We start from the raw sequence: 25,350 nt of genomic DNA, 5'->3' as shown, positions 1-25,350 counted from the left end.
AACAAATGCTGGAGGGATTGCAGGGGAAAAGGAACTTTGCTCCACTGTTGTCGGGAGTGCAGCCTGGTGCAACCATTACAGAATCAGTGTGGAGATTCCTAAAAATGCTAGATTAGAGGTCCCATTTGACCACAGCTGTTCCCCTTTTAGGAGTCTTCTTATAAGCACTGTACTACAGAGATATATTTGCAGCCATATTTATAGCAGTACAAATTGTAATAGCTAAATCTTGGAAACAACCTAAATGCCCATCAACTGAGAAATGAATAAAACAAGATATGGTATTTTTATGCAATGGAGTGAGTACTATTCATCCATAAAGAAGGATAGCTTGAGATTTTTATAGGTAAATGGATGCAACTTGAGACCACACTCATAAATGAAATGAATCCCACTCACATGTGTAGACATTGCATTGTCTCCCTTGTGTGAGAAACCGAAAGAGTAAATAAAGTCTAGAATATACAATAAATATTGTGGAGTGGGAAGTAATTGTTTAAAAGGAAAAAGGAACTAGGATGGGGGAAAGAGGAAAGGAAGAAAGGGAAAAGAGAGAAAAATGTAACTTAGCTATACTATTACTGTCTCTTAGTTCATTGAAAAGAAGGTTTGTGCTAATATTGACTGGAGAAATTTTTATTCCCATATTGTGCACTCTGAGTAATTACTTTGAAGATGGCAGTGTGCAATGTATTAACTATTGTTCTTCTCCTATTATTTGGTTATGACATTGTTTCACATTTTTTTCAATAAAATCTAAAAAACCCAGATTTCTCAATACAGATGTTAAAGGGCAGGAAATCTTAGGGTGAGGTTTTTCCAGCCCTAAAACAACTGTCAGCCCAAATTACCATAGCCTGTAAAAGTACCCTTCAACAGTGATGCAGAAACAAAACCTTCCCACAACAAAGAGAATCTAAAATAATTAATAACTGCCCCAAAACCAGTTAGAAGAAAATACTTGAGGGAATTCTAAAGAGATGTTGAGTGCAATATCACCAAAGAGCCCAAAGTAAAGAATGTATCAAACAGAGAGTAAACAAAAGGAAAGAAGAAAGGGCTCAGCACCAAGCAGGTAACAGAACAGCAGGAATCGGTAACTACAGATCAATAATGACAAGCAGCGCAGATGGTCTTAATGCCTCAGTCAAATACACAGATTGGCAATTGGATAAACACACACATGCATGTGCACGCACGCACACATGCGCGCACACACACACACACACACACACACACTACACTGACTTGCTGCTTGCAAGAGATAAAATTCGTGCATAAACATATAGATTAAAAGAATATAGAAAACAGTACTTCATGCAACTGGAGTTCTAAAGAAGAGGCATAGCTGTCCTAGTTTCAGACAAAGTGGACTTCCAGCTAAAATTGACCAAAGAGATAAAGAGCATTATATATTGGTAGAGGAAATAATTCAATAGGATGAGAAAAACAATTATAAATATATATGCACTGAATGTTGATGCACCCAATTTCATAAAGCAAAAACTCACAAGTAGACAGGTCAACCAAGTAAGAATTCAGTGTTAAATGTTCAAAGTTTGGATCCCAAATAAAGAAGCAATTGGGTTGCACTATACCATTGAACACATGGACTTAAACAATATCTATAGAGTGTTTCATTCATCAACAGCAGAATACGTTTTCCTTAACAGCCTGCAGGATGTCTCCAAACTAAACCATATCATTGGTCACAGAGTGTGTTCTTGTATACCAATCATGAACCTACCAACAAAGAAATCAGGAAAACAATCCCATTCACAGTAGCTCCAAAAAAATTAAATTCCAGGGCTGGGGATTTAGCTCAGCGGCATAAGCGTCTGCCTTGCAAGCAGGCAGTCATGAGTTCGATCCCAGGTACCGATAAAAAGGAAAAAGACAAAAAAAAAAACAAAAAAAAATTAAATTCCTAGGAATGAACCTAACCAAGAAGATGAAAGACAAGTATAATGAAAACTATATTATGCTGAAATGAGAGATTGACCAGCATATTAGAAAATGGAAAGACATGCCTTGTTCTTGGATGAATTCAAAATGGCCATATTACCAAAAGTGATACATAGATTTGATGCAACTCGAGTTAAAATATCAACAGCCTTCTCAGAGCCAGGAAAAAACCCTAAAATTTACATGGAACTAGAAGAGACCAAGAAAAACCAAAGCAATCCTGAGCAAAGTAGAAGAGCTATAAGAGGGAGATGGGAAGGGTAAACAGAAAGGATTTTCTGTATATGTGCTCCATGATGAGTATAATCATGATGTACTGCAAATATGCACTAACAAAAATTTTAATGCTAAATAAAATTAAAGAAAAAATAAAGTTCACAACCATCATGAAGATTTGGAGGATAAATTATGTCATGATCACTAACAGTTAATATTACCTAAATATAAAGTATATTGAAATATTTGCTAATGAGTATAGTACATTTATATATATACATATATATATATGTATATATATATATGTATATATATATATATAAATGGATAAATTTATATAAAAAAGCAAACAGGAGGCATTACAATCCCAGATTTCATGTATCAGCCAGCATGATGCCAGCACAAAATCAGACAAAATTGAAACGTAGAGCAATGGAATAGAATAGAAGACAACAGCACTGCCATGCAATTTTATCCATCTGATCTTTGGCACATAGGCTAAAAGCAAATGTTGGAGAAAATATAGCCTTTTTAATAAGTGGTACTGGGAAAACTGGTTATCCACATGTAAATATCTAGACCCATATCTCTCATCCTGTACTAAAATAAAAGTGGGCCAAAGATCTAGATCTAAAAACACAAACACTGGATCTGCTGGAGGATAGAACAGGCAAAGCTCCTTAAGTCCCAGGCATAGGCAAGGACTTCTTGACAGAACCCCAACTGCACAAGAAATACTTTCAAGAATCAAAAACTGGAATTATATCAAATTAAAAATCTTCCATGCAGCAAAGGACGCAATCAGCAGGGTGAAGAGCCTGGGCAGTATCTTTGGGAGCACCTCCTCTGACAGAGGACTAATAGCTAGAATAGTCAAGGAACTCCAGAAATTTGGATCCCAAAAATAAAAGACCCAATTTAAAAATGGGCTATTGAAATGAATAGACACTTCTCAAAAGAAGCAATACAAATAGCCAATAAGTACATGAACAAATGCTTAGCATTTAGGAAAATCAAAATAACAGGCTGGGTGTGGTGGCTCACGTCTGTAATTCCAGCACTCGGGAGGCTGAGGCAGGAGGATCGTTGCGAGTTCGAGACCAGCCTGGGCTAAAAGTGAGCTCAAGGCCAGCCTGAACTGCATAGCGAGACCCTGTCTCAAAACAAAACAAAACAAAACAAAAAAAAAAACACCCAATTGCTGAAATTCCATCTGATTCCAGTGAGAATGGCTATTATCAAAAGCTCTAAAAACAACAAAAGCTGGTGAAGATGTGGAGAAAAAGGAATACTTTCACATTCCTTGTGGGCATGTAATCCAATGCAACCACTATGGAGAGGCTTCAAAAAACTAAAGTCCAGCTCTAGTTCTCTGGGGTATCTTCCCAAAAGAGTTAAAGAGCGTATTATATGATACATGCTGTCTTAGTTACCTTTCTCACTGCTGAGACAAAATACCAGACACTCAAGGTTAAAGGAGGAAAGGTTTATTTTGGCTCACAGTTTGTAGAGGTTTCAGTCCATAATCAGCTGGGTCCAAGGAAGGGTGGCACGGCAGAGGGGCTTTGCCGAGCAAACAGGAGGCAGCAGAAGGCAGGCAGCAGCAGCAAGCGGCAAGAGACCCAGCAGGCCTCTTTCTAGACTCTCCGACCTTAAGGCAAGCAGCATTCACACTCAGGGAGGGCCTTTGTGTTATCCACTCCCAGAATTAAGCCAAACCAGTCAGTGGGTGAATTTACTAATCACACACTGCGGATCCCAGCATCACATACTTAGATCCAACAACCTTGAAAAGCCCCACCTATGATAAGCACATGAAGATTTGGGGGAACATAAGCCACAACACATATTATAACACAAGCTACAGGTACAAGTCATAATGCACTTATATCCAAGGATTCGTGTTTTCAGTAGCACAGCTCACAATAGCTAAACTCTGGGAACAGTCTACATGCTCATCAATGGAATGGACCAAGAAAACAGGTAAGGAAAATGTGGTGTGCATACAAAAGGAGTATCATTCAGCCATAAAGGAAAGCAACTTCGAGTTCTTTGTAGAAAAATGGGTGAATCTTGTTACCACCGTGTTAAGTGAAATGAACGATAGACACAGGATTAAGTATGAGATGGTGTATCTTTGCAAGAAACCCAAAACATAAATAATCTAAAGAGCAAAATAAAGGAGAGATGGTGGGAAGCAGGGAGGTAGACTTTATGGAGGTGGGAAGGGAGATCCGGGGTCAAGGGGAAGAAAGGAAGGTTGAGGAGGGAGGGATCACAATTGCTCAAGATATGACATGTATACGTGTTCTCCAAAATCATTGCATGTAATTATTATGTATCACAAACATATAAAAATAAAAAATTAAGTTAAATAGAAAAATGGCATGTGCCACTCATTTTTTAGGACTCAGCACCAATTCCCTTCTTCCAGAAAGCCTCCTTTTCTTAACTCTCGAGTAAATGTTCCCATGATGCGTTCTGTTCCTCCTGCAGATAAGACCCAAGTACTGAGTGATGGAGCCTGGTGGTCCCTTAGCCCTCCAATGGAGTATGAATTCCTTCAGGATGATGACTCCTGTCCACTTGGGGCAGAATCCTCGGTGCCATATTACAGCACACAGTAGTGCTTCACAAGTGTTCCAGATGAGAAGTTGACAAGCTATCCCAGGAGGTCCGCATGGGCAATTTCTAACAAAACTCTGAGACCCAATCTGAATGCTCTAGATCAGGGGTCTCCAATCCCCAGGTCATGGACATGTACCAGTCTGTGGCCTTCTAGGAAGAGGGTCACACAGCAAGAGATGAGCAGGGGTAAACGCAAAAGTCTTCATGTGTATTTAAAGACTGAGCTCCACTTCCTGTCTGACAAGCGGCAGTATTAAATTCTCACGGGAGCATGAATCTTACTGTGAAGCATGCATGTGAGGAATCTTGGATGCATGCTTCTTTGAATTATCTTCAGACCATCCCAACTCACCTCTACAGAATCTGTGAAAAACTGTATTCCACAAAACTGGTCCCTGGTGCCCAAAGTCTGGAGACTGCTGCTTTAGATCTACTGGGGTATGAGGTATGTTTAACATGCTTTCTAGCAGCCTGGTTGTCTCCCTGGCCCTGCTGGCCATCTGCTCCTGAGTTTCTCTGGTCTGTCCTACCACCTCTGCACAGAGGTATCCTGTGGCCTCTTTGCTCCGTGCAGATCCACTCAGCTCACTCACTGGCCTTCCTGGCACCAGGTCTCTGGAGATGATTTCCAGTCTGCCTCTCTATGCCTTGCTTCTCCCTGCACAGTCTGGGGTGGGGAGCACCCATTCACAGATCCCTACCCCTTTCTATTTAAGCTGACTCCAGACACCAAGGATATCAGCAAGTTAACACTAGCACCACCACCGTGAGCCTGTGCTTTGTAGGCAGATGCTTCATTCCACAATAATCTGGTAGTTGTTCACAGCTTCCATATGTTTGGAGCAGGTGCAACCTATGCCCTTTTCTTTCTGTGCTCATATAAAAACCTTTCTCTGAGATGTGGTCTTTTCACTGTGGAGTAGCAGAAATGGCAGTGGGAACAGCCCCTCGCCCCCTTTTTTAAAAATCTCCCAATAGTTGGATATTGGGCAAATCACATGCCCTCCCTAAGCCTCGGTTTCCTTATCTGTAAAGTAAAATAATGAATGGAAACATCGCCAACGTTGTAGTGAGAACTGGGCAAAGTAGCCGCATAATTCCCTACTTAGTGTGTGGGACCTTCCCAGGGGAGAAGATTCTCAGCAGTTCTTTTGATGAGGAATAGGGCAGTGCTGTTGGAGAAGGGTGAGCTCCATTAAGACAGCGCAGGGGAGGAATCCAGTAATGCAGACACAGCGGGCTAAGGACAGGGCTGTCGCCTGCTTCTCTTGGCGTCTGTCATTGACCTCAGCCTATAGCCCAGCTGCCCAGAGAAAGCTTTGATTTCATTTCCAAGGGCTCTCTACTGCTCTCAGGGTCTCCACAGTAGATACTCTTCCAGCTGCGTGGATGGTTTACTGATGTTTTTGTCATTGTCCTGCAAATGACAATGACCACAGCCCACTGAACAGGCAGGTGGCCACAGTATCCCAGAAACTTCTGCCTGATATTTGAGGGGTTGAGTTGTATTTCAGCAACAATCAGCTGTGTTTGTTCTCAACCTAATTATACCAGTTGTGCGTTTTAGTGTGGTTATAAATGTATTGAAACAAAATGAAAAGTGATCAAATTAATATGAAAATACTGAAAACAAAACTGTGAAGGTGGAGGTGAATAATGTAGCTAACAGGTGATACTGAGTTGTGGCTGATGACATGTGAAAGCCCGGGAAACATTATTTAAAAATCTAGAAGGATGCGCAACTCCTATTGCTTTGCTAATATCTCTATGTTCTTTACTTTAAAAAGCAGAAATTGAAAGTCACATGTAATGTATTATGGAAGACACTGCTGAGCATCAGAAGATTGGTGAATGAATGTACATTTTATGCTGCAAATGGAAACAAAATGTTTATAGATGCGTGTACCATTTTTTAGTGGTTCCTTCCCTTAAAAAAGACATATATTTAACCTCATACCACCAATGTGAGTTAGTTGGTGAGCCGGTTTTCACTGTCCCTGGCTGATATATTCTAAGCAGATGGACCCCTTCCGCCTCTTTCTTCTGTTACTTGTCTCCCACTTTATAATCCACTCATCTAGCCTCTCAGTAAACAGTCATGGGGAGTGAAAACCAGGCCTGTGGTCCAGCCTGCTCTCTCCACTCTGTCCTCTGCGGTCTCTATTTGGTTGCCCCCTGCTGTGTTTGTTATTCGTGCTGCTTAGCAGCCTTTCCCAGCTTACACCCTGAAGTCCTGTAAGCTCTCAAAGGAGCCATTACAACCAAAACAGGTCTTTGTGAAGAAGGCATTTAGAGAAAGCTGCTAGTTCTTCAGTTACTGACTGACCAGCGAAGATGCTGATGCTCACCTCGGATGAAGACAGAGAAGCTCCCTCCCTTTCCATTCACTGAAGTCCCAACTCACATCACCAGCCCTGTCTGGATTCGATATCCACCTGGGAGACATGCAGTGTATAAACAGGAAGTTTAAATGAGTTTCCCAAGGTCAAAGACACCTATGTGACTGTAAGCCAAGTCATTTCATTTTCTAAGAAGGTTCTCCCAACTAAACTTTAGATTCACGACTCTCAGGCATTTTCTGGCATGAGTCACATGGTTTGATAGATGGCACTTTATGTGAAATACCCTCTGATTCTGATAACCTCTGAAACATTTTAATTTTTGACCTATGGGACAGAGGTTGTAAGTTATGCACCAAAAATCCTTTCTTGCCTTCCCTTTCTTGGTCGCAAAACTCCCAGCTTCTCTGCAGCTGGATGTGGCTGTGTGCCCGAGTGCCGGCCAATGAGATGTGAGCAGGAGGGAGCACAGACTCTTAGAAAATTCCGTAAGGGCTGCTGATCCAGCTGGAAGAACCCCACTCCACAGGCCCTTGTTTGTACTTCCTGGAGTGCAGGTGGAAGGCAGGAGGTCCCTGTAGGTATCTATAATACTTAGAGCTAAGATAGTGGGGTGACACAGGGAGAAGCTTGGGTTATTTATGACAGAGCCACGGCAACAATGAGCTGGGAGGTGAGAGTGGCATCATGTTGCATGTGCCCATGACCTAGACAGAAATGCTATGACAATGGGAGGAGCAAGGGTCACTCAAGGGCTGTTTCTTTGGACTCAAGGAAATCAATGTAGGGCCCCGGAACAGAGTATCTCGTAGAACTGCAGGGAGAGGTCTCCACCTGCGCTGCCTCTGTCTAGCATCCTCCATGTCCCAGTGCATAAGGACTGGGACACACAGGGCATTTGACTAATCCGAGTTTTTACAGCTTTGGGGGCTTCAGGGCTTGCCCCTGCCCTGTGTCCTTGCAGATCAGCAAGGCTCCTGAGGGAGAGACAGTGGAGCCTTCTTGGCTCACGCAGGGCTGAGGGTAGCACCATCAACCGTGAGATGGGTGTGATTCTTGATTATGTGCGCTTACCTGGAGAAAACTGGGATACCCAAGGTGTCCTAGATCACTTAGGTAAGACGCCTGACTGGTGAGACTGGGGTTGTGACCCTAATTGTATACTCAGGAAAGAGAACTTAGAAACAAGTGACACATGCAGGTGACACACACAGGTGACAAGGTGACCTAGATGCCCTGGTCAAGAAAGGATGGGTCATTCCAGAAAGAATCAATCTTCTACATTGCTTCCTGGCTGCTGCTTTATGACCGACCTGCCATGAGGAAATTCAGACCATCGGTGCATGTCATCGCTCTTGTCATTTTTCAAGGATGAAAATCTGGAGAGGAAAGCATAGAGGTCTTTTCAGGTTGGAAGAGAAAAGAACTTTTAAGAGGGGGAACCCACGATCATACTGACAGAGGGAATGAGGGCTGCCTGTTGGTTACATGGGTTTTTTTTTTTCCTGTGTGGGAACAAAATTCAAGCTGATTGAATTGGTTTGATAACAAGAGCATCTTCTGCTGAGCTTAGACTTGATTTTTCCAGCTACCAACTCACAGGTGATATTTTCCAGGTGAATGCTTTTGTGCAGCCAGGCAACTTATTTTCTCTGTGGTTGTGTTTGATCTTCTGGCATCCTGAAGAATCACCACTGACATCCAGAATTCAATAATGCATTCAGCTTCTGTGGAACAGATACTCAGAGCAACATACAAGTTTTAAAGCTGGAATGAAAACTTAGAGACGATCAGACCTCACCTATCATTTCATAGCTCCACAGAGTGAGTGCTAGAGGTCACGTGACTAATTAGGTAAATGTGAGTGTAGAACTTGGAAACCCTGACTTACAAACAGCGACGAAACATTTCATTCTGCAGTTTTACATCTGGATTCGCACTGACTGGCTCAAGTATACTAACAAGGGGACAGGTTTCTGTTTTCTGTGTAGTTTAATTGGAAGACATTTTAACAGCTTGCTGAGGTGCTTGCAGTTAAATTGGGCAGAACAGCAAGCACAGAGTCACCCCATGTTCTCCTTACACAGATCAAGGTCACCCACGAAGACTTTGCTCGCTCTTTCTGAAGCATCCTATGAATTATAGTACTCTCTCCTCTTCCTGCTCCTCCTGCTCCTCCTCCTCCTCCTTTTCCTCCTCCTCCTCCTCCTCCTCTTCCTCCTCCTCCTCCTCCTCCTCTCACCTCACTTTCCTGAGCTTCCTCCTCCCTGCATTTGAACTTCTGGTCTGATTTTTTCCTAGGTCTGCCTCACAGCGTAACATTCAATGGGGCTTTTTATATCCATCAGCACATTTTCCCTGTTATTCTTTCTTTCCTCTCTTTCCACTCATCCATAAGCTTTTGTTCTCCAAATTAAGCTATGATCAGAATTAATGAAAGCATTTGTTTCCTCTCTATGAAGTGCCTTCTGAAATGACTGCATTTCTAACTCAGCCAATTGTGCTCATGACACAGTCTGGATCCTCTGAGCGTTCCCACAGTTGGTGCTGCATGATAACCTTGAGGACAAGGTCACAGATGTAGGAGGTTTGAATGAGCGAGCAGCATTTCCTGATCCGTTTGCCTGGTTCCTTTATTTTCTATTTTGAACATGCGCAGGGCTCTAAGCCAGAGGCAGTGACTAGGTTACACTGTGTGATCAGTATTCCACAAGGCTGCCAAGGAAAAACCTAAGACACATGATTTTGCTGGCAGAGCAGGTGTCCTGCTTTGAGCTGTAACATAGCTGGTGAGCAATAGCTCATGAAATGACCTTCTTTTCAATTTATTAAAGGGCAAGCATTTCTCGGGAATCTATATATTTCACGGAGTTTTAAATCAACCCTGCACTGACAAGGGCCCTCTCCAAAGCTCTTGTTCTGACTTTGACTTTCACAGACTTAGACATTAAGCTTACCATTCCTTCCTTTCAGACCGCAAGTTCAAGAGCATCACGGAGCAGTGAATGCGTGCTGTGGCTGCCTGTGCAGGGCCTGTCCTTCTCAGGCATGATTTGAATGTGGTTGCTGAGCTCCTCATACTCCAAGGCTGGGCACGACTGCCTATTTGTGGGTCAGATGAGAAAAATGCCCCTCAGCTCTCACAAGGGAGACTGATGCTCTCTCATGGTCCTGATCAGTAACGTGAGTGTGAGGTGCAGGAACAGGCAATGGCTGGGGATTTCATTCTGTGCTTGCCTGGCAGCTACAAAAGAAGCACAGGTGAATCGGATATGTCAGCACCAACCTCAGCCCATGGCTTCTCCTCCATCACATGGTCCTGCTCCTCCCACCTTGCTGTGCACCCAGCAGGGGTGTCTCCTTGCAGAACAGGTTAAGGAGGCACTCTCTGGGGACCTGTCAGAATCTCACAGGGGACTCTTGGGTGACTTCAGGATGCAGGAGCAAAAATGTCCCAGGTGTTACTCTGCCCAAGGGTTCCTGGAAGAACAGAGACAAAGTAATAATATGCACACCATGGGAGGTGACCTGTCTTCTAATCAGAGCAGAGCTTACCCGTAACATGACTACATCTACAGGAACTTGAGGATGCTTTAATCAAACTAAGTTGTGTCCCTACAGTTCCATAAGTAACGATTTCAGATCCAGTGCCCTTGGAGCCTGAAGGCTAGGATGCTCACCATGAAATATATCAAGGGGTTCATAGGCTGCTCAGTAATATACTCAGAACTTGCAGGATAAACTCAAAACAGTTGCAGACCTACTACAAGATACACAATCTCCTGCAAGATAACTTCCTGAAATATGTCTACAGGCTATTTGAGCAGGAGGTCAGGCTATTCTGGCAACAATGGCCCAGTCCTTTGCCCACCACATGGCTCCCCCGACCGGTTCTGAATTGTCTTTACCAAGATATGGTCCTTGTGATTAGACAATTCCTTGCCACACTCACTGCCTAAGTTCCATTGAGTTTTCTTAAATTCAAATGTCATTGACCTAGCTAATTTTGGGAGAAAACAAGCCAACTTTATGCTACCAACTGAATTATGTCTCCCCCCTTGTGAGATGAAATCTTAACCTCCACTGTGACTGTGTTTGGAAATAAGGCCATGAAGGAGGTGACTGAGATTAAATAAGGTCACAAGAACAAGGCCCTGATCCATTAAGATTACTGTTATTATAACACCAGAGAGTGTGCTCTCTGCCATGTACGGATATAAGAAAGTGGCTCTTTACATCCCAGGAGAGAACCCTCACCAGAATCCAACCTGCTGGGACCTTCACCTTAGACTTCTGGCTTCCAGAACACAGAGAAAATGTTCAGTAAGCTGTACATTTTGCTATGACATACTGAGCAGCCCAACACAGTCTGCTTCAGAGAAGTCACGACTCAGCGGGGACCCCTGAACTGGGGCTGAGGAGGAGGCCAGGGGGAGGCTGCCTACCTAGGTACGCTCTGTCCTCGGTCCACAGGTGCACTGTGCCATTGAGGGAAGATGACAGCAGAACATTTTCTTCCTCTATCAGCTCCAAACTAATCAGTAAAAGGAGAAAACAGAATCCCCAAGACAGCTACCACATGGAAGAGGCACTGGATCCATATGTCAGTACTAGTTTAACTTCGGGTGGGACACAGAAGTCAGGCTCATCTCCTGAAATCTTCTGGCAATCATTTTCCCCACCTCCTGCCACAGCATACTCCCTCCAAATGTCCCAAGTCCAGCCTCAAACAAGCGAGAGAGACTAGAAACCACCTTGTGGTTGAAAAGATCAAGAGGCCGAGAAGAACAATCTAGCGAGAGCTCAGGCCTCCTCTCCCTTGGCATGGACTCTTTCTAACCCCAGCAAAAAACTGAAACTTACTAAGCTTACAAACTTGTACTAAAATAGCAGGTCAACTCAAGGAAAATAATAATCTACTTTTAAGAAAAAAAAGTGAAAATTTTAAATCTCTTCCCTTAGTTCAGCGTGGACAATACAGATCTTGTTATCAAGAGCAAAAATGAAATGCAATTTTCCTCTTTAGACCATTTCAGAGGACTTTTCAGAGGACTGATTTTGGGAAAAATTCTTTTCACTCTTACAAATGCTTGAATAATAATAATAATAAAAGGTAACTACAATGTCACCATGCTGACTTGGGCCCTCCAGGAGGTCACATCTAAATTGAAAGGAAACACGACGACTAAGGTGGGAAGTCAGCACACAAGGTGACATTACTGCAGGATGTGTGTGTCCTGGATGTCTGTCCAGCAGGCAGCATGACAAGTCACTGGTCTTGCTGCATTAATTTCGTAAATGATCACTCAATGCCCACGAGGCCCCATGCCAGGCACAAAGACACATAACATGGGAGCTGTGCAGGACACTTAATGCTATGATTTTCTTCATCGCTTAGGATCTTTTATGAGGAGAACACAAGGAACCAAAAATGACTTTTGAAACCGTAAAGCTGCACTTGCTGTTACATCTGGACCTCATTTGGCCCGAAGACCTTAGTTAAAAGCTTGGTCTCCAATGAGTGTTGCTGGGAAGTGGGTGGAAGATCTGAGAGGGGCAGCTTCCTGGGGGTGTCAGGCCTCTGGGGAGTACAGCTTCAAAGGAGATTAAGGGACCCTGGAGTCTGTCTGTCTGCCTCTGTGTCTGTCTGTCTGTCTCTTTCCTCCCTCCTTTGCCATGAGATGGATGGCTGTGCTGTGCCACACGTTCCCTGCCATGATATGCTGCCACAGGCCCAAAGCAACAGGCCCAGTGGGACTCCAAAGCTGTGAGCCACAGTGGATATTTTCTCTTTAGAGGTTGGTCATTGCAGCTATTATAGTAACAGAAAGCAGGTTCCCATGCGCTTAGTACCTAGAATAAAAACACTCAGCACACCATTTTAAAATTCTGATTTCTCTTATTTGCTATTTAAACTTCTGTGATAGTGTAGGAAGTAGCAGATAGAGAGAAGGATGTGAGTATTTACCTCTGAGTTGGATTTCAGGAAATATATTTGGTGCAATACTATATGATTATTTAAAATGAGGTAAAGGCAAATATGCTTATTTAGAAAGTTACCTAAGAGATTCAAAGAAAAAATAAGTTCTGAAAATTATATGTTGTTTTGTATTATGTGTGTGTAGTGTGTGTGCACTACATACATCTATGTATATATATATAATCCTTCTGGAAGGAAATTAAAATTCATTAACAATTTTACTAGGAAATAGAAATGGACTTTAAAGGAGTAGAGGAGGTCAGAAAGGCAACTTCATTATTTGATTATTTGATTCATTGTTTGATTTTTGTCTAAAGAAGTTTTACATTTATAGGAAAGGGCTTAAAATTTTAGACATTTTTGTTATTACAGAAGCAATATATATATACAGGAAAATTTAAAAAGATAGCTTTCTAAAAGCAAAGGAAATAAGTACCCACAACTTCATCTACAGAGAGATAAAGATTATTAAAACCTTACTGTATCCTTTTCTAGACCTCAGTCTTGCATGTAGTCCTTTATTCTAACAAAGGTGGAATCATACTGTGATACTATTACATGATCTGACTTCTTTCATTTAACCATTTATCATGATTATTTTCCTATGAATACACATATAATATCATTATTTAGTGACTAATACACTGTGCCATTGTGTTCCCCTTGTGTTGAACATGTAGTTTGCCTCTATTTCCCCCTCTCTGTCTCATAAATACTCTGCACACATGCGCGTTTAGTACTGCTTTTCACCAAATCCATAGAGTGCCTTTTAAAGCTTTAGCTACATACAATCAGCCTGCCCTTCAGCATGCAGCAACTCACCCTCCACTCACGAGCATCTGTGTGCCCATTTTCCTGATGCATATTTTCATTACAATGTTTTCCTGTACATCTATCTTCAAAGGATTTAAAGATAATCCCTCCTCACTGATCCAGTTTAATTTTACAAGCCGGAATCTTGCACCGAAACCAAAGCTCTGTCTATCAGAGAGTTTAAGCAATTCATGGCCTACTGTTAGGAGGCTGCAGCTCTGGTCCCTCCAGACCATACTCCTCTATAACATAGATGTGCACAAAGTCTTGCTGGCCAGCCAGGTAGACAAGGGCATCTCCTGCTGTTACCGCGGTGCGTCCACCTGGGCTTTTCCTCTGGATGGAGATGCGCATGGGGCTCATGAAAGAGATGTATGCATAGCAGCAAGTGAAATGCTTGCTTGGTGTGTGGTTGGAACTTGTCAGTCTCCTGTGAATCTTCCAGGGAGTTAGAAGTGCTCTGAAGACAAATAAAGCTAGGAGTTTTGGGCCTGGTAGGATTGCTTTATTGCTCAGCCAGTCTAGCGTCAAGAAACAAAACAAAACAGAAAGCAAACCCGTAACTGGGAAGTTATGCAGTTACACTGCCCAACGCAATGAAGTTGCTCCAGTGCCAGCACCACAGAACAGCCTCCAGAAAGCCCTCAAACCTAGGAGGGAGGGAAGCAGAACGATGGGAACGTTTGCACTGAGCCCACCCAGGCTGAGGTTCTGAGCCAGTGCTGAAGCTACATTACACGGGGCAAACATCTCTTTTTCCTTTTGGTACGGGGTACCGAACTCACAACCTCATGCTTGCCAGGCAGGCACTTGTGCTGCTGAGCTAAACCTCTTGCCCTTCTTCCTTTTTTATGGCTTTGTCTTGATCAGTTAAATTATCAACATATATTAGGTTATGGGTCTTGGTTTCGATGACTCAAGTAACCTCTTTTTTGTCCATTCATTGGGAAGACTTCCCTACAGAGGAGGGGTCCAGCCTTGGCTGTAGAAGAGAGCATGGAAAATTTGTGATATGGGGTAAATAATGTGTCTTTTGGTTTGCAGGATTTTTTGTATAATCATTTAAACATACTGAGAAGGTTTTGTATTCAAAGGGATTCACCAGAGATTCTGCTTCTGGTGGGTAGGGATGTTCAGGGAGTAGAGCTTTGGGGAGTGGGCACCCCATGCATATCACCTCCTCTTGGGAGCTCCTTAAATCCTAGAAACTATACTCCTCCTCTTCTTCTTCCAGGGGGAATGGGATGGTGGGAACTTCCACCCAGGTAAAGCAGGAGAGGTGGTACTTTGGAAAAGTGGATGGGAAGACCGGCACTCAAGGCACCTGGTGCTAACAAGGCCTGTAATTCTGGGGCTGGGACAATGAGGATGAGCAAGAGGGGTCAAGAGCATAAACCAATGTCCTGTGGTCACAAGCACTCAGCTCTGTGTCTCCCCTGTCACCAGAACAAAACAAGTGGCTGCTTTTCATTCCAATTTTACCTAAAGTCCAAGAGTTTTGGGTCTGGACTTGGGTCCTTTTGTTACACTGTAAGCTTAGAGGGCATGTTACCTGGTTAGTGCCACTTAGCTAGTTAGTGGGCGGTCTGGGTCAGAGTACCTGTTCTCTAACTCCCAGGGAGCCCTCATCTCCTCCTCTGTAGAATGAGCAGGCCCCAGAGCTGAACCCCGAGGCCTGTCAGCTCTTTGTTACATGATTCTTTGCTCCTCTTTTTTTTGGCTCCTGTGTCATGCTGCCTATGGTGGAAAAATTGAGTTTAGTGTTTATTTAACCTGATGGATGATGTCCTCTGGAACTCACCCTCTTTTGGGGATGGCCAGTGGTCCATTTCACCTGCAAGCAGCCTGGAGCTCAGCAAGCCCACCAGGCAGGCAGAAGGGGAGCTGGATGACTTGTCTAGGAGAATCGGGATGGGGAGTCTTGACTCCTCACGTAACTGCCACCCTTGGGGGGCAGTGTAGAGGTCAGGGCATTGGTGAGTGGCTCGCCTGGGCTTTAAAGAAAGTAATGACTATGGGGAAACCAGAGGCAGCAAGAAGTGAGTAGTAAAGTTTACGGTCCCTTCTTTGCCAAACTTGGGCCTAGAAGGGGCTTGTCTTGGAAATGGGGCGGGGTAGCATCCCTCCCAGGGGGCTTGACCTCACCTCCAGGTCCCCTGGCAATGAGAGAGGCAGCAGGTGCGTCCAGCTTGGCCGCCTGAGTCTTCACAAAGGTGAGGGAGCAAACACTTAGGTCTGGGCCTTGAAACACAGGAGAGATCATGCGACTCACAGCTCACACTCTCCCTTTGCATCTCTGTCTCTGTCTCTCTCCCCCTAACCATCCTAGTGGATGAAGATGGGCTGGAGGAGGGGCTGGGGGATGTGAGACACCCCAAGCAAGTAGACCTGCAGGATATTAGCGTGGGACCCTGCAGACGCTTCCCAAAGGAGACCCTTTCTAAGAGCTTTTGGATTGGAACAACACTGATTCACCTTTAATTTACCTTTTATATTAACCACAGACTTTGGCCTACATGGTGATGGACTGTTATTCCTATTGCCAGAAGAGGAGAGGGACATTTAGACAATTTGCAAGATTTGCTCAAGATTATAAGATGTTTACTTCTTCCTTTGTTTCTTCTGTAACCAAGGATGTCTTAGGGACCAGACATCATGCTGAGAGCAGTACAAAAAAGGAGAAGAGTTCTAAACCAAACTAATAAGAACTACTATTAAAAATATGCTAATTACCATTAGCACATGTGGGAGGGGACACAGTCAGAGAAAAGACTCCAGGGAGCTGTGCTTGCTGTGCACCCTGGAGAGATGGGCTGGACCCGAGGCTAAGCAGGGGCTGTTGGGGTGCTAAGTGTTAATTACACATCTTCACAATGCAGCCTCATTCCGAGTAAATTTATCTAGTCCTGCTGCCCTGGTCTCCCCACATCTACCAGGCTTCAGGTGCCATCAGCACGGGTCCCATGTCTGTCCTCTTATTTCTTGTCCCTAATCCTTGTATGCTTAGTGCATAGAATTCAAGTACCTGTTACTGAATAAAAATTTTGACATTCCAAATATGTACAATAGATATTGCGAAAGTGAAAGAGGAGGAAACTTCTAAAGAGGGAAGGTGGTAGCCATTCTTAATTCTCTAGTATTTTGTTTCAAAGTTCTGTATCATTTTCATTATTTTGTTTTCATTGGTTTTATTCTATTTTGTTTGGTTTGATTTTATTATATCTGATGGCATGGGCAGCTATTTCAAAGGTAACAAGCTATCTTATGGCAACCATCATTGATTTCATATTATCCTGTTTTAAAGTCCTGTATTGCTTTCACTGTTTTGTTTTGATTGGCTTTATTCTGTTTTATTTTGTTTGGTTTTATTCTATTAAAAATTTCTATGCAGCTACCTAAAGTCAAACTTCCACGAGCCACCAGGAACATTTTTTCCTGGGTACAGGAAGCCTGGACAAACAACTGTCCTCCTCTGAGTCTCCTTGAGTGAAATGTCCCAGGCACACTAATCAGACTGGAAGGCAAATGGACAGTTATAGAAAAATCAGAGGTCATGATGCACCAGGTGTTTGCATATCTCTCAGTGCTCGTGTTGAAAGACTGACCCTCAGTTGAACAGTATTTGGAGGTAAGCGCTTTGGGGTAACGAAGTCGTGCAGATGAAAACTTCCCTCATCTAAGTATTAGTGCCCCTACAAAAGGGTCCTCAGTGAGTTCACTTGTCCTTTGCTCCATGTGGGGACACAAGGAGGAGTCAGCAGTCTATACTTTGGCAGACAGCCTTGCCAGAACCCCACTGTCCTAGTATCCCAATCCTAGATTTCCAGGTCCCAGAATTGTGAGTAATAAATTTCCATCATTTATAAGTCATCAAGCCAATGGTATTTTGTTATAGTAACTTGAACAGACTGAGACATAAATTATATAACCTGTGGAATTGGCGTTGGAATAAAACCCTGGAAGTTGCACCTCCAGGTCTCATCATTGTAAGTTAATCATTCCCAGTTCTTGCTTCGGTCTGATTATGAGTTCAGCATCAGGGTGTGCATTCAGGAACGTGGTGGACACAGCAGACACAGGCCCTGCCTGCCAGAGCACATTGATCACAACCGAGACTGTTCATTTCAGAGATGCGCTCCGTGTGACAGGCACTAACCAGGCGCTTTCTCTTTTTTGTTGTTGTTGTTTTGTTTTTTTCTTTTTGAGACAGGGTCTCCCTATTCAGTTCAGGCTGGCCTTGAGCTCACTTTGTACCCCAGGCTGGTCTCGAACTCACAACAGTCCTCCTGCCTCAGCCTCCCGAGTGCTGGGATTATAGGCGTGAGCCACCATGCCCGGCTACCAGATGTTTTCTCAACAGACCATGTGCCTCGATCTCAGTCCTGGGCAGGATTAGAAGGCTCTGATCTTAATGGAGAACCTCCTCTTTTGGAAGGACCATGATGTGCCAATCCACATGACTACTGGTGGAGGGGATGAGATTCAAACCCTGAGGTCTTCCTCTGAACCTCACACCCTTGGTACCGTACCCATGGTCCTTAGGGAGCTGAGCCATCTGAGAGGCAGAATATAGGGACACCTACATGGTAATGTGGTTCCTGCCAGACTCCTTGACCCCAGGGTCCTCCTGATTCCTGGAAGATGCTGATGATGATTTGAGCTAAATGTTGATCACTCTGGGTTACTGGGTTCCTGGGGATGTCAGACTGGGGGAACCAGGCAGGGACATGGGAAAGAGAAGACACAGGGAGCATGAGCTCCCTTCACCTGCACACCCTCCACCTGGGGAGGAGGCAGAGGTACAGAGAATGGGCATGCACACTGGCTTCCCCACTTACCCTTGTGGGGCCTGAAGGAATATTTCATTTTCCCATCTGCTGTTTTCTTCATCTGTGACACAAGTGTCACCCACTTCACAGAGCTTTAAAGTGTATCCACTTAGACCCTACGTGAACAGTGCTAACCTTTCCAGGAAGGCTGATGGGATGTAATGGAATGAAATAACTAGCATAAAGTCATTTAATCCATGGCAGCTGTTACAATGAGTATTACTTAACTTTGCAGCCTCAGTTTCCTCATTCATGAAAATGGGTGCAATAGTACGTCACTGTCAGTCTTAATGGAAGCACTAAATGCGAAAAAAATACTAGAAGTATGTAGGAAAAACTAACATGTAAGAAATACTCAACAAACATTGTTGTATTGTTTTCCTAGGTAAGAACGCCTTTGTCTTGAAGTGAGGGCACTAATCTATATTTAGTTTGGTTGAAAGCTCAAATTCTCTCTCTCTCTCTTTTTTTGATGTGTGAAGATAAGTAACAATTTTCATTTTGAGGAAAAATGAAAATAAAATGTTAGAAAGTTGAAAGAAAGACTATGTTCTGCTCATCTAGTTTTGCTCTTCTTTCTAAACTGCCCCTTCACTGCGAATAACTTCCCTGGAACACCGGCCAGATGGTTTCCCGAATAATATGGTGACCACATAGCCAGCCCCATGTGAAGCATTCTGGGTTAGCCTTCCAGGAGAGCCAGCACCGCCCTTTCCTCCAAGGTGTGGATTTTCACACACTCCGTCTCCCTGTAGCAGTGTGGAGGTGCGAGTTACTGGTGACGGCGCCTGGCTTTGCATGCTGCAGCACTCGGAAGGTTCTCCCCAAACCACCGAGGCAGTCGCATAACTCTGAGCCATAAATGCCGCTGCAAATAGGGTTTGACACTACAACTACGGGTCAGCATCACATTCTTGGTCAGTGACTTTAATTTTCCTGGCAATGAAAATAATCTGTAGAAGAAAATGCCACCATTTTTGAAAAACATAGACCCTCTCAGAAAGAGCTTCATAAAACAATCTCAGATATATAGTACATGAGATCACACTCATATGTGATAATGGAGAATAGATTTGATGACATGTCATCAAGAAAGAACTCCTTTTCAGCGTCTTGGGTTCCAATGGCTTCAGTTTCTAAACACTGTCCTCCAAGGGACTCAAGCAGTCCTGATGGTGCTCACATGACTGGCCCTGCTGTGCCCGCATACCTTGCTCTGAATGTAGATTGTGAGCCCCTTGAAAGCAGCATCAGGCTTCATATCTGTCTCCCCTTCACCTTCCACAAGGTTATGCCCATGAAAGCAGCTCAAAAATATTTTCTGGCTGAGTGACTCAGTTAAGCCTTTTGATTGTTTTGTTTTTGTTTTTTGCTAAATGCCTAAAGCTGGAGATTGTAATCTAAGGCTGGTGGCTTTCTAAGGGTTGGCTGGCTGGGCTTTGGAGAATGGAAGTACTTTCTAATTTTGTGCAAAAATATCCAAACATCTGTATCTTTCTCACTGGGCTCTTGACAGAGGAGTGTTTGTAGACTGCTGCTTTAAAAATATAGGTCTAGTTTCTTGTTATAGCTTGTGTCTAGCTGTCCCCCCAAAGCCTCATGTATTCATAGGTGGAGATTTTTTCAGAAATGGATGGATCTAGTGTGTGAGACTGGGATTGAATAATGGTGCAATGCTAGGCTCCAAAGCTCTACGATTAAGGGTATGAGTATCATTTGACATAAGTATTTGGATAAAACATAAGGGGCAGAAAGACACTGTTAAGGCCCGACCCTTGCTTTTTTGCTGCCTGCTGCCTGCCATGAACTCTTTCTCCTCTGTGACACCTGTCTGTCAAGCCTCCCTGCCTTGGAGCCAGCCCATTATGAACTGAAATCTCTATGAACTGCAAGCTAAATAAACTTTGCCTCTTTTAACTTTGGGTGTTGAGTACTTTGTATCTGAAATGAGAAAAGTAACTAAGACAACTCTGGAGGTAAAGAACATTTGTAAGGAGAAAACCCTTTTGGCTGTGAATTCCAGCCAGCTTTCTAATCCTCTATAACCGGCAATGAAACTGATAGAAATCTGAATCCTCTGTTTCCTATGTTTGTTTATTAGGTGGGTTAGCATTGAAGGGTAAGGGATTACCATTTCTAAACTCCAACTGTAGCACTGCTCCTCGCACAGGGCAGGTGCTCATCAGTATTAATAAATAAATAGATGAACCCATGATCACATTAGCAGAGAAAATAAAGTCTCAAAGAAATGGAACAAGGCAGGAAAACTGAGGGAAATGGGTGGGGGAGAGTTTTGCATTACAATACACAAGTTGTAAACACAGATCCAGCTGGGAGAATGATGGGTCACAGCCCATCAGAGGGGGCTGAGGATGAGGAAGGCACAGAGGCCTGAAGACTCTCAGTTGGATGAGACACCAAGACGTGATGACTGCGCTGGGCTGGGGGCGGAGGGCAAGCTTTCTAGCTGTGTACAGGACACACATGATAAGTGGTAATAGAAAGCAGAGAAACAAAAGGAAGAGATGAGCTCAGAAAAAGGGGCTCGGTGAGTGCAGAGCGTCCTCTTGGTTGGTAGTGGATGAGCAAAGGGCTCCTGGAGGTCCTGGGCTAGCCTGAGAGATGGGCTTTGGTGGACAGGTGCTTACGGGTAAGGGCCAAGCTAGTCAATCTTTTAAGTTCCCTTCCAGCTTTGACAGTGTCCACCTGATGGGGAAAGCCTGAAAACAGGCTAAGCCTTCTTAAGTGGGCACCAAAACTGAGACTCCTGCAGCTTAGCAGGTTGGAGCCTGTGCTGAGTGGCTCAGAGCCTGCTTCTCATGGACCCTCATTCTCCAGGGTCCATGACATCCAAGGGGCCAAGAGAGCTCAGTTTGCAGTACATATGGTCTGAGAGAACATTCCAGAGGATAATCTCTCCATCATAACTAGAGATGGTCAGAAGAAAGAGTGGGCATTGAACCACACAGAGGATGTCCTCCTTGGGCCCATGGCTCTGAGAAAGAGAAGGGCAAAGCTAAGAAATAAAACCCTAAATCACCCACACCTAACTTTATTTCCTTAATCCATAAAACAGAGGATCCAGGGAGCTCCTCTTTCTATGGTGGTCCATATTAAAAGCTCACCTGGAACTTTCATGGATGGTCTGTCTTGAGGTTGTCCAAGATATAATTTATCACTGCCTAGGGCATTGCCTTTCCTAGGAAAGTGCTATTCCAGCAGCTTCCTTACCTTACTATACTGCTGGCAGGCTTATTATTGATGAGATCATCTCACTGAGCTGAAGAGCTGATAAAAATGGGATAACAGAACCCAAGAACTGACCCAGGTCGTTTGCTTTCCCAGTAGCTAGAGATAGAACGGTTTGCAATTTAGTCTTTTCAGGGCTCCCATCTGCCCCTCAAAGTAGCTTTCAAGTGCTATGAGTAATTGAAACCGTTGATGTCCTCTAAAGGAGGAGTTTTAGATGTGAACCCTAGGAAGGGTAAGAACCGCAAATGCACAGAAGACCAGTGCTGCAGAGTTCAGTCTCTGGCCACTAGGATTCCAGCTCCTGTGCCAGGGCAGCTGCTATGTGAAGGGAGTTGGTTTCCCTTGACCCTAAGAAGTTATTCTTTCAGCCTGGCTCTTATGTGCTTGCCACAGAGTGTCCCTTGAGCAACTGGCCGTCATCGCCTGAGATTCCCCTCCTGACTGAACACTACTGAGAAAGTGGCATTGTGAAACTTCTGAAAAACAGGTCTTTTGTTTCCACACTCCTGCTCCCAAAGCACCCCTCCACAGCATGTGAATATGAGGACTGGGTTCCTCCCTCCATGCCCCCCACCTGCAGAATAAAGTATGCATCTCTATTATGGACTGAATTTTTATGTCCCCCATCTCCAATTCACATTTTGAGGACCTAATAACTAAGGTGATGATATTTGGAAATAGAGTCAGGAGCCCTAGAGCCAGACAAGGTCACAAGGATGGAGCCTCATGACAGGATTAGTGACCAGATAAGAACAGGAAGGGACATGCAGTTCACTCTTGCCCGGCCATGCAAGAGAGTGGCCATCTACGAGCAGGAAGGCAGCCCTCACCAGAACCTCACCTTGCTGCCCTCTGATCCCTCCCCAGCTTTCAGTTTGCAGAACTGTGAAAAACAAACTTCTGTTCCAATTGCCCAATCAGTGGCATATGTGAAGGCAGTCCAAGCAGATGAAGGTAATACTTTAGCACATCTTTCAAGCTGTAACTTCCCAACCTCGTTTCCCTCCTGTATAACGCATCTGTCTCTTACCCTCTTCCCAGTCCTTCTAAACAGCACGCTTCCATATGTGCAGCCTTGGCTCACGCCACCTCTTTTCTGTCTGGATTGCTATTTCCTACTTTGTCTTTCTGGAAAAAAAAAACTCAATCATCTATTAATACCCCAAGTGACATAATGAGAAAGTTAGTGGCTCTCACTGCTGTGCTCCTCTAGTATTTTATACATTATTATATCGCCTGTTTTATGCACTCATATATTACCTATGATGCATGGTTACTATTACCTCATTCGTCCCTCTCCTTGCCATTCTATGAGATTCTGGAGGCCAGGAATCACATTTTATTCATGCTTGTGTCATTGGCACCTGTCCACCGAGGATGACACTATGCAAATGCTCAACAAACACTTGTGAATGAGTGGGAGATGGAGAGAGCACGCACTTGTGAACTCACGTGGGAATTCTCTTGCCGTGGTCCTGGCTTCCCTTCATGTTTTGTGCATGACCTTACATGTTTACCCAGCATCTACTGAACTGCAAGCTTGAAGACAGTCACTCTACCTGGCTTTGTTTATCACTGCATGTTTAGTAAGCAACACACACTTGGTCCACCAGAGGCACTTAGCAAATGCTTGCTGAGTGAAAACATTTATTGAGCAACTGTTAGAAAAGTCAAGCTTTGTGCTTGATCTGTCTTCATGGATTTTTGTATCCTAGTGACCTGTACTTTTTGTAATATTTACAGGGACACAGGGGGTGAGGCAGTGGCACAGTTGGTTGGGCACAGAAGCCTTGCTTTCTTGACTTGTCTTACTGACTTAGGATCTAGATAATTCTGAGGAAGGTTAATGAGTCCCAAGAAACTGGGACATTCTGAGTCTTACTAAAAAATGCAAGCAGTCCCCTGCCTTGGCACCTTTTACAAGCTATAGGATAGCAGGAAAGTCATCTCCTAGGCTTGTTGATTGCACAGTGATGGGACAGTGAATACAGAGTTTGGTCCTCCAAACAGAAACAAGAAGTGGAAAGGAAAGTCACACCCACCCTTGTCCTGAGCCGCCCTGCATGCACATTACAACTCCCAGTTGAAGCCTGGAGAGCTGCATGCGTGGCCTCTGCTCTGGTTTAAACATGAAGTTATTCACCTTCACTGCAAGGAAGGGCTCCTGAGACCTGCATTTGCCTCGGCCCGATAATAAATCCTACCCCAGAGAAGGCTCCCGAGATGCTGTGACCACCCAAGGCAGAGAGCTCCTCTGGGTGGAAGAGTCCCTCATCATGTGCTGCCGTATGTTTAGAGGGATGTAAAGCAGACCAGGGCTTACCTGGTCATCCTTCCAGCAGGGCTGTGGCTTCTCAAAGGTTTGAAAGTCACGTAGTGCATCCTGTATCCAACGCCGAAGAGCACCCGTTATACAAGCAATGAAATGAGCTGCCAGCTCTCTCACCACTTCAGAGAGAAGGTGTTGGCACATTTAATAACCCTGCCCCTCACCCCATCGGTGATGCAGATTTTTGAAATGTCAAAGCAAATTCCCTTAGTGCCAGCGGGAATAAAAAGCAATCCACTCCTGACGTTTGTGTGATTGCATTTCAGCAAATCATACGGCAACTGACAAGCTTTCCTTGGATGGGCTGCATAGTTTTGCCTTCATAATAAGACCCATAGCTGCTGTGTGCACTAAAACCAAATCCATCGGCCCGAGGAGCCTGTAATACCGAAGGACAAATTCAATGCCAAGACTTCCTAGGTCGCCGTCTCTCAAATCATTGTGAGGAGGCAAAGCTTAGACTGTGAATTATAGCGCACTTTCAGATGAATAAAGAATGGTTATTGTTTAAAGACATTCAGAAATCTATGATCACCTAGCACACCTAGCACAGCAAGCGGGGAAAATAAAATGCCACGAGCAGATTTAAAATTTAGTTTTGGTCAACATTTTCAATAATCCCCTTCCCTGACTTGAAGCTGTAAAAAGGAATTTTCTCTCTGCAGAGCTGCTATAGATGACATTTCATTTCCTTTTTATGTTTAGAGAGGGACTAGGGCCCAGCCACCAGACAAGAGGCTGAAAGAACGGAGTAAATACTGGACAGGTGACAGGTTAAACTGCATCTTGGAGTGGCCTGTGCAGTAGGACTGGGCCACCGCCTGGGGCCCAGGAGGGACTACAGCCCTGGGGTGTGGGCGGGGACCCCGGAACTCAAGAGCTGAGCACAGAACTACAGATTTTCCCAGCTGTCTGGTGTGGATTCCCAGGGGTGCCGTCTGGGGGTGACCCTGACACATTTCTACCTAGTGCTTTTGTGCATGAAAGGAAACACTGGGG

General features: G+C 44.1%; 1 protein-coding gene and 1 long non-coding RNA gene across 2 annotated transcripts in view; both read right to left on the bottom strand.

Annotated features, from left to right (window-relative positions):
• Positions 1-25,350, bottom strand: part of LOC100734570 (WD repeat-containing protein on Y chromosome) — a 66,295-nt gene that overhangs the window by 5,462 nt on the left and 35,483 nt on the right. The window contains 8 exon segments of the mRNA XM_023560425.1: positions 10,534-10,628; positions 11,594-11,682; positions 12,270-12,309; positions 14,142-14,371; positions 15,999-16,182; positions 21,419-21,476; positions 21,619-21,765; positions 24,346-24,405. Of these exon segments, the coding sequence (XP_023416193.1) occupies positions 10,534-10,628; positions 11,594-11,682; positions 12,270-12,309; positions 14,142-14,371; positions 15,999-16,182; positions 21,419-21,476; positions 21,619-21,765; positions 24,346-24,405 (903 nt within the window).
• Positions 3,653-9,277, bottom strand: LOC134471974 (uncharacterized). Its single transcript, XR_010041764.1, has 2 exons — positions 8,749-9,277; positions 3,653-8,527 (listed from the first exon to the last, which is right to left on the bottom strand). It is a non-coding gene; the product is annotated as an uncharacterized LOC134471974 (long non-coding RNA).

The sequence above is a fragment of the Cavia porcellus genome, unplaced genomic scaffold (assembly GCF_034190915.1).
Source record: "Cavia porcellus strain 051 isolate PalLab524CR breed Dunkin Hartley unplaced genomic scaffold, mCavPor4.1 scaffold_21, whole genome shotgun sequence".
Taxonomy (NCBI): Eukaryota; Metazoa; Chordata; class Mammalia; order Rodentia; family Caviidae; genus Cavia; species Cavia porcellus.
Note: the sequence above shows the minus strand (reverse complement) of the source record. Positions and strands in the feature narration are given on the sequence as shown.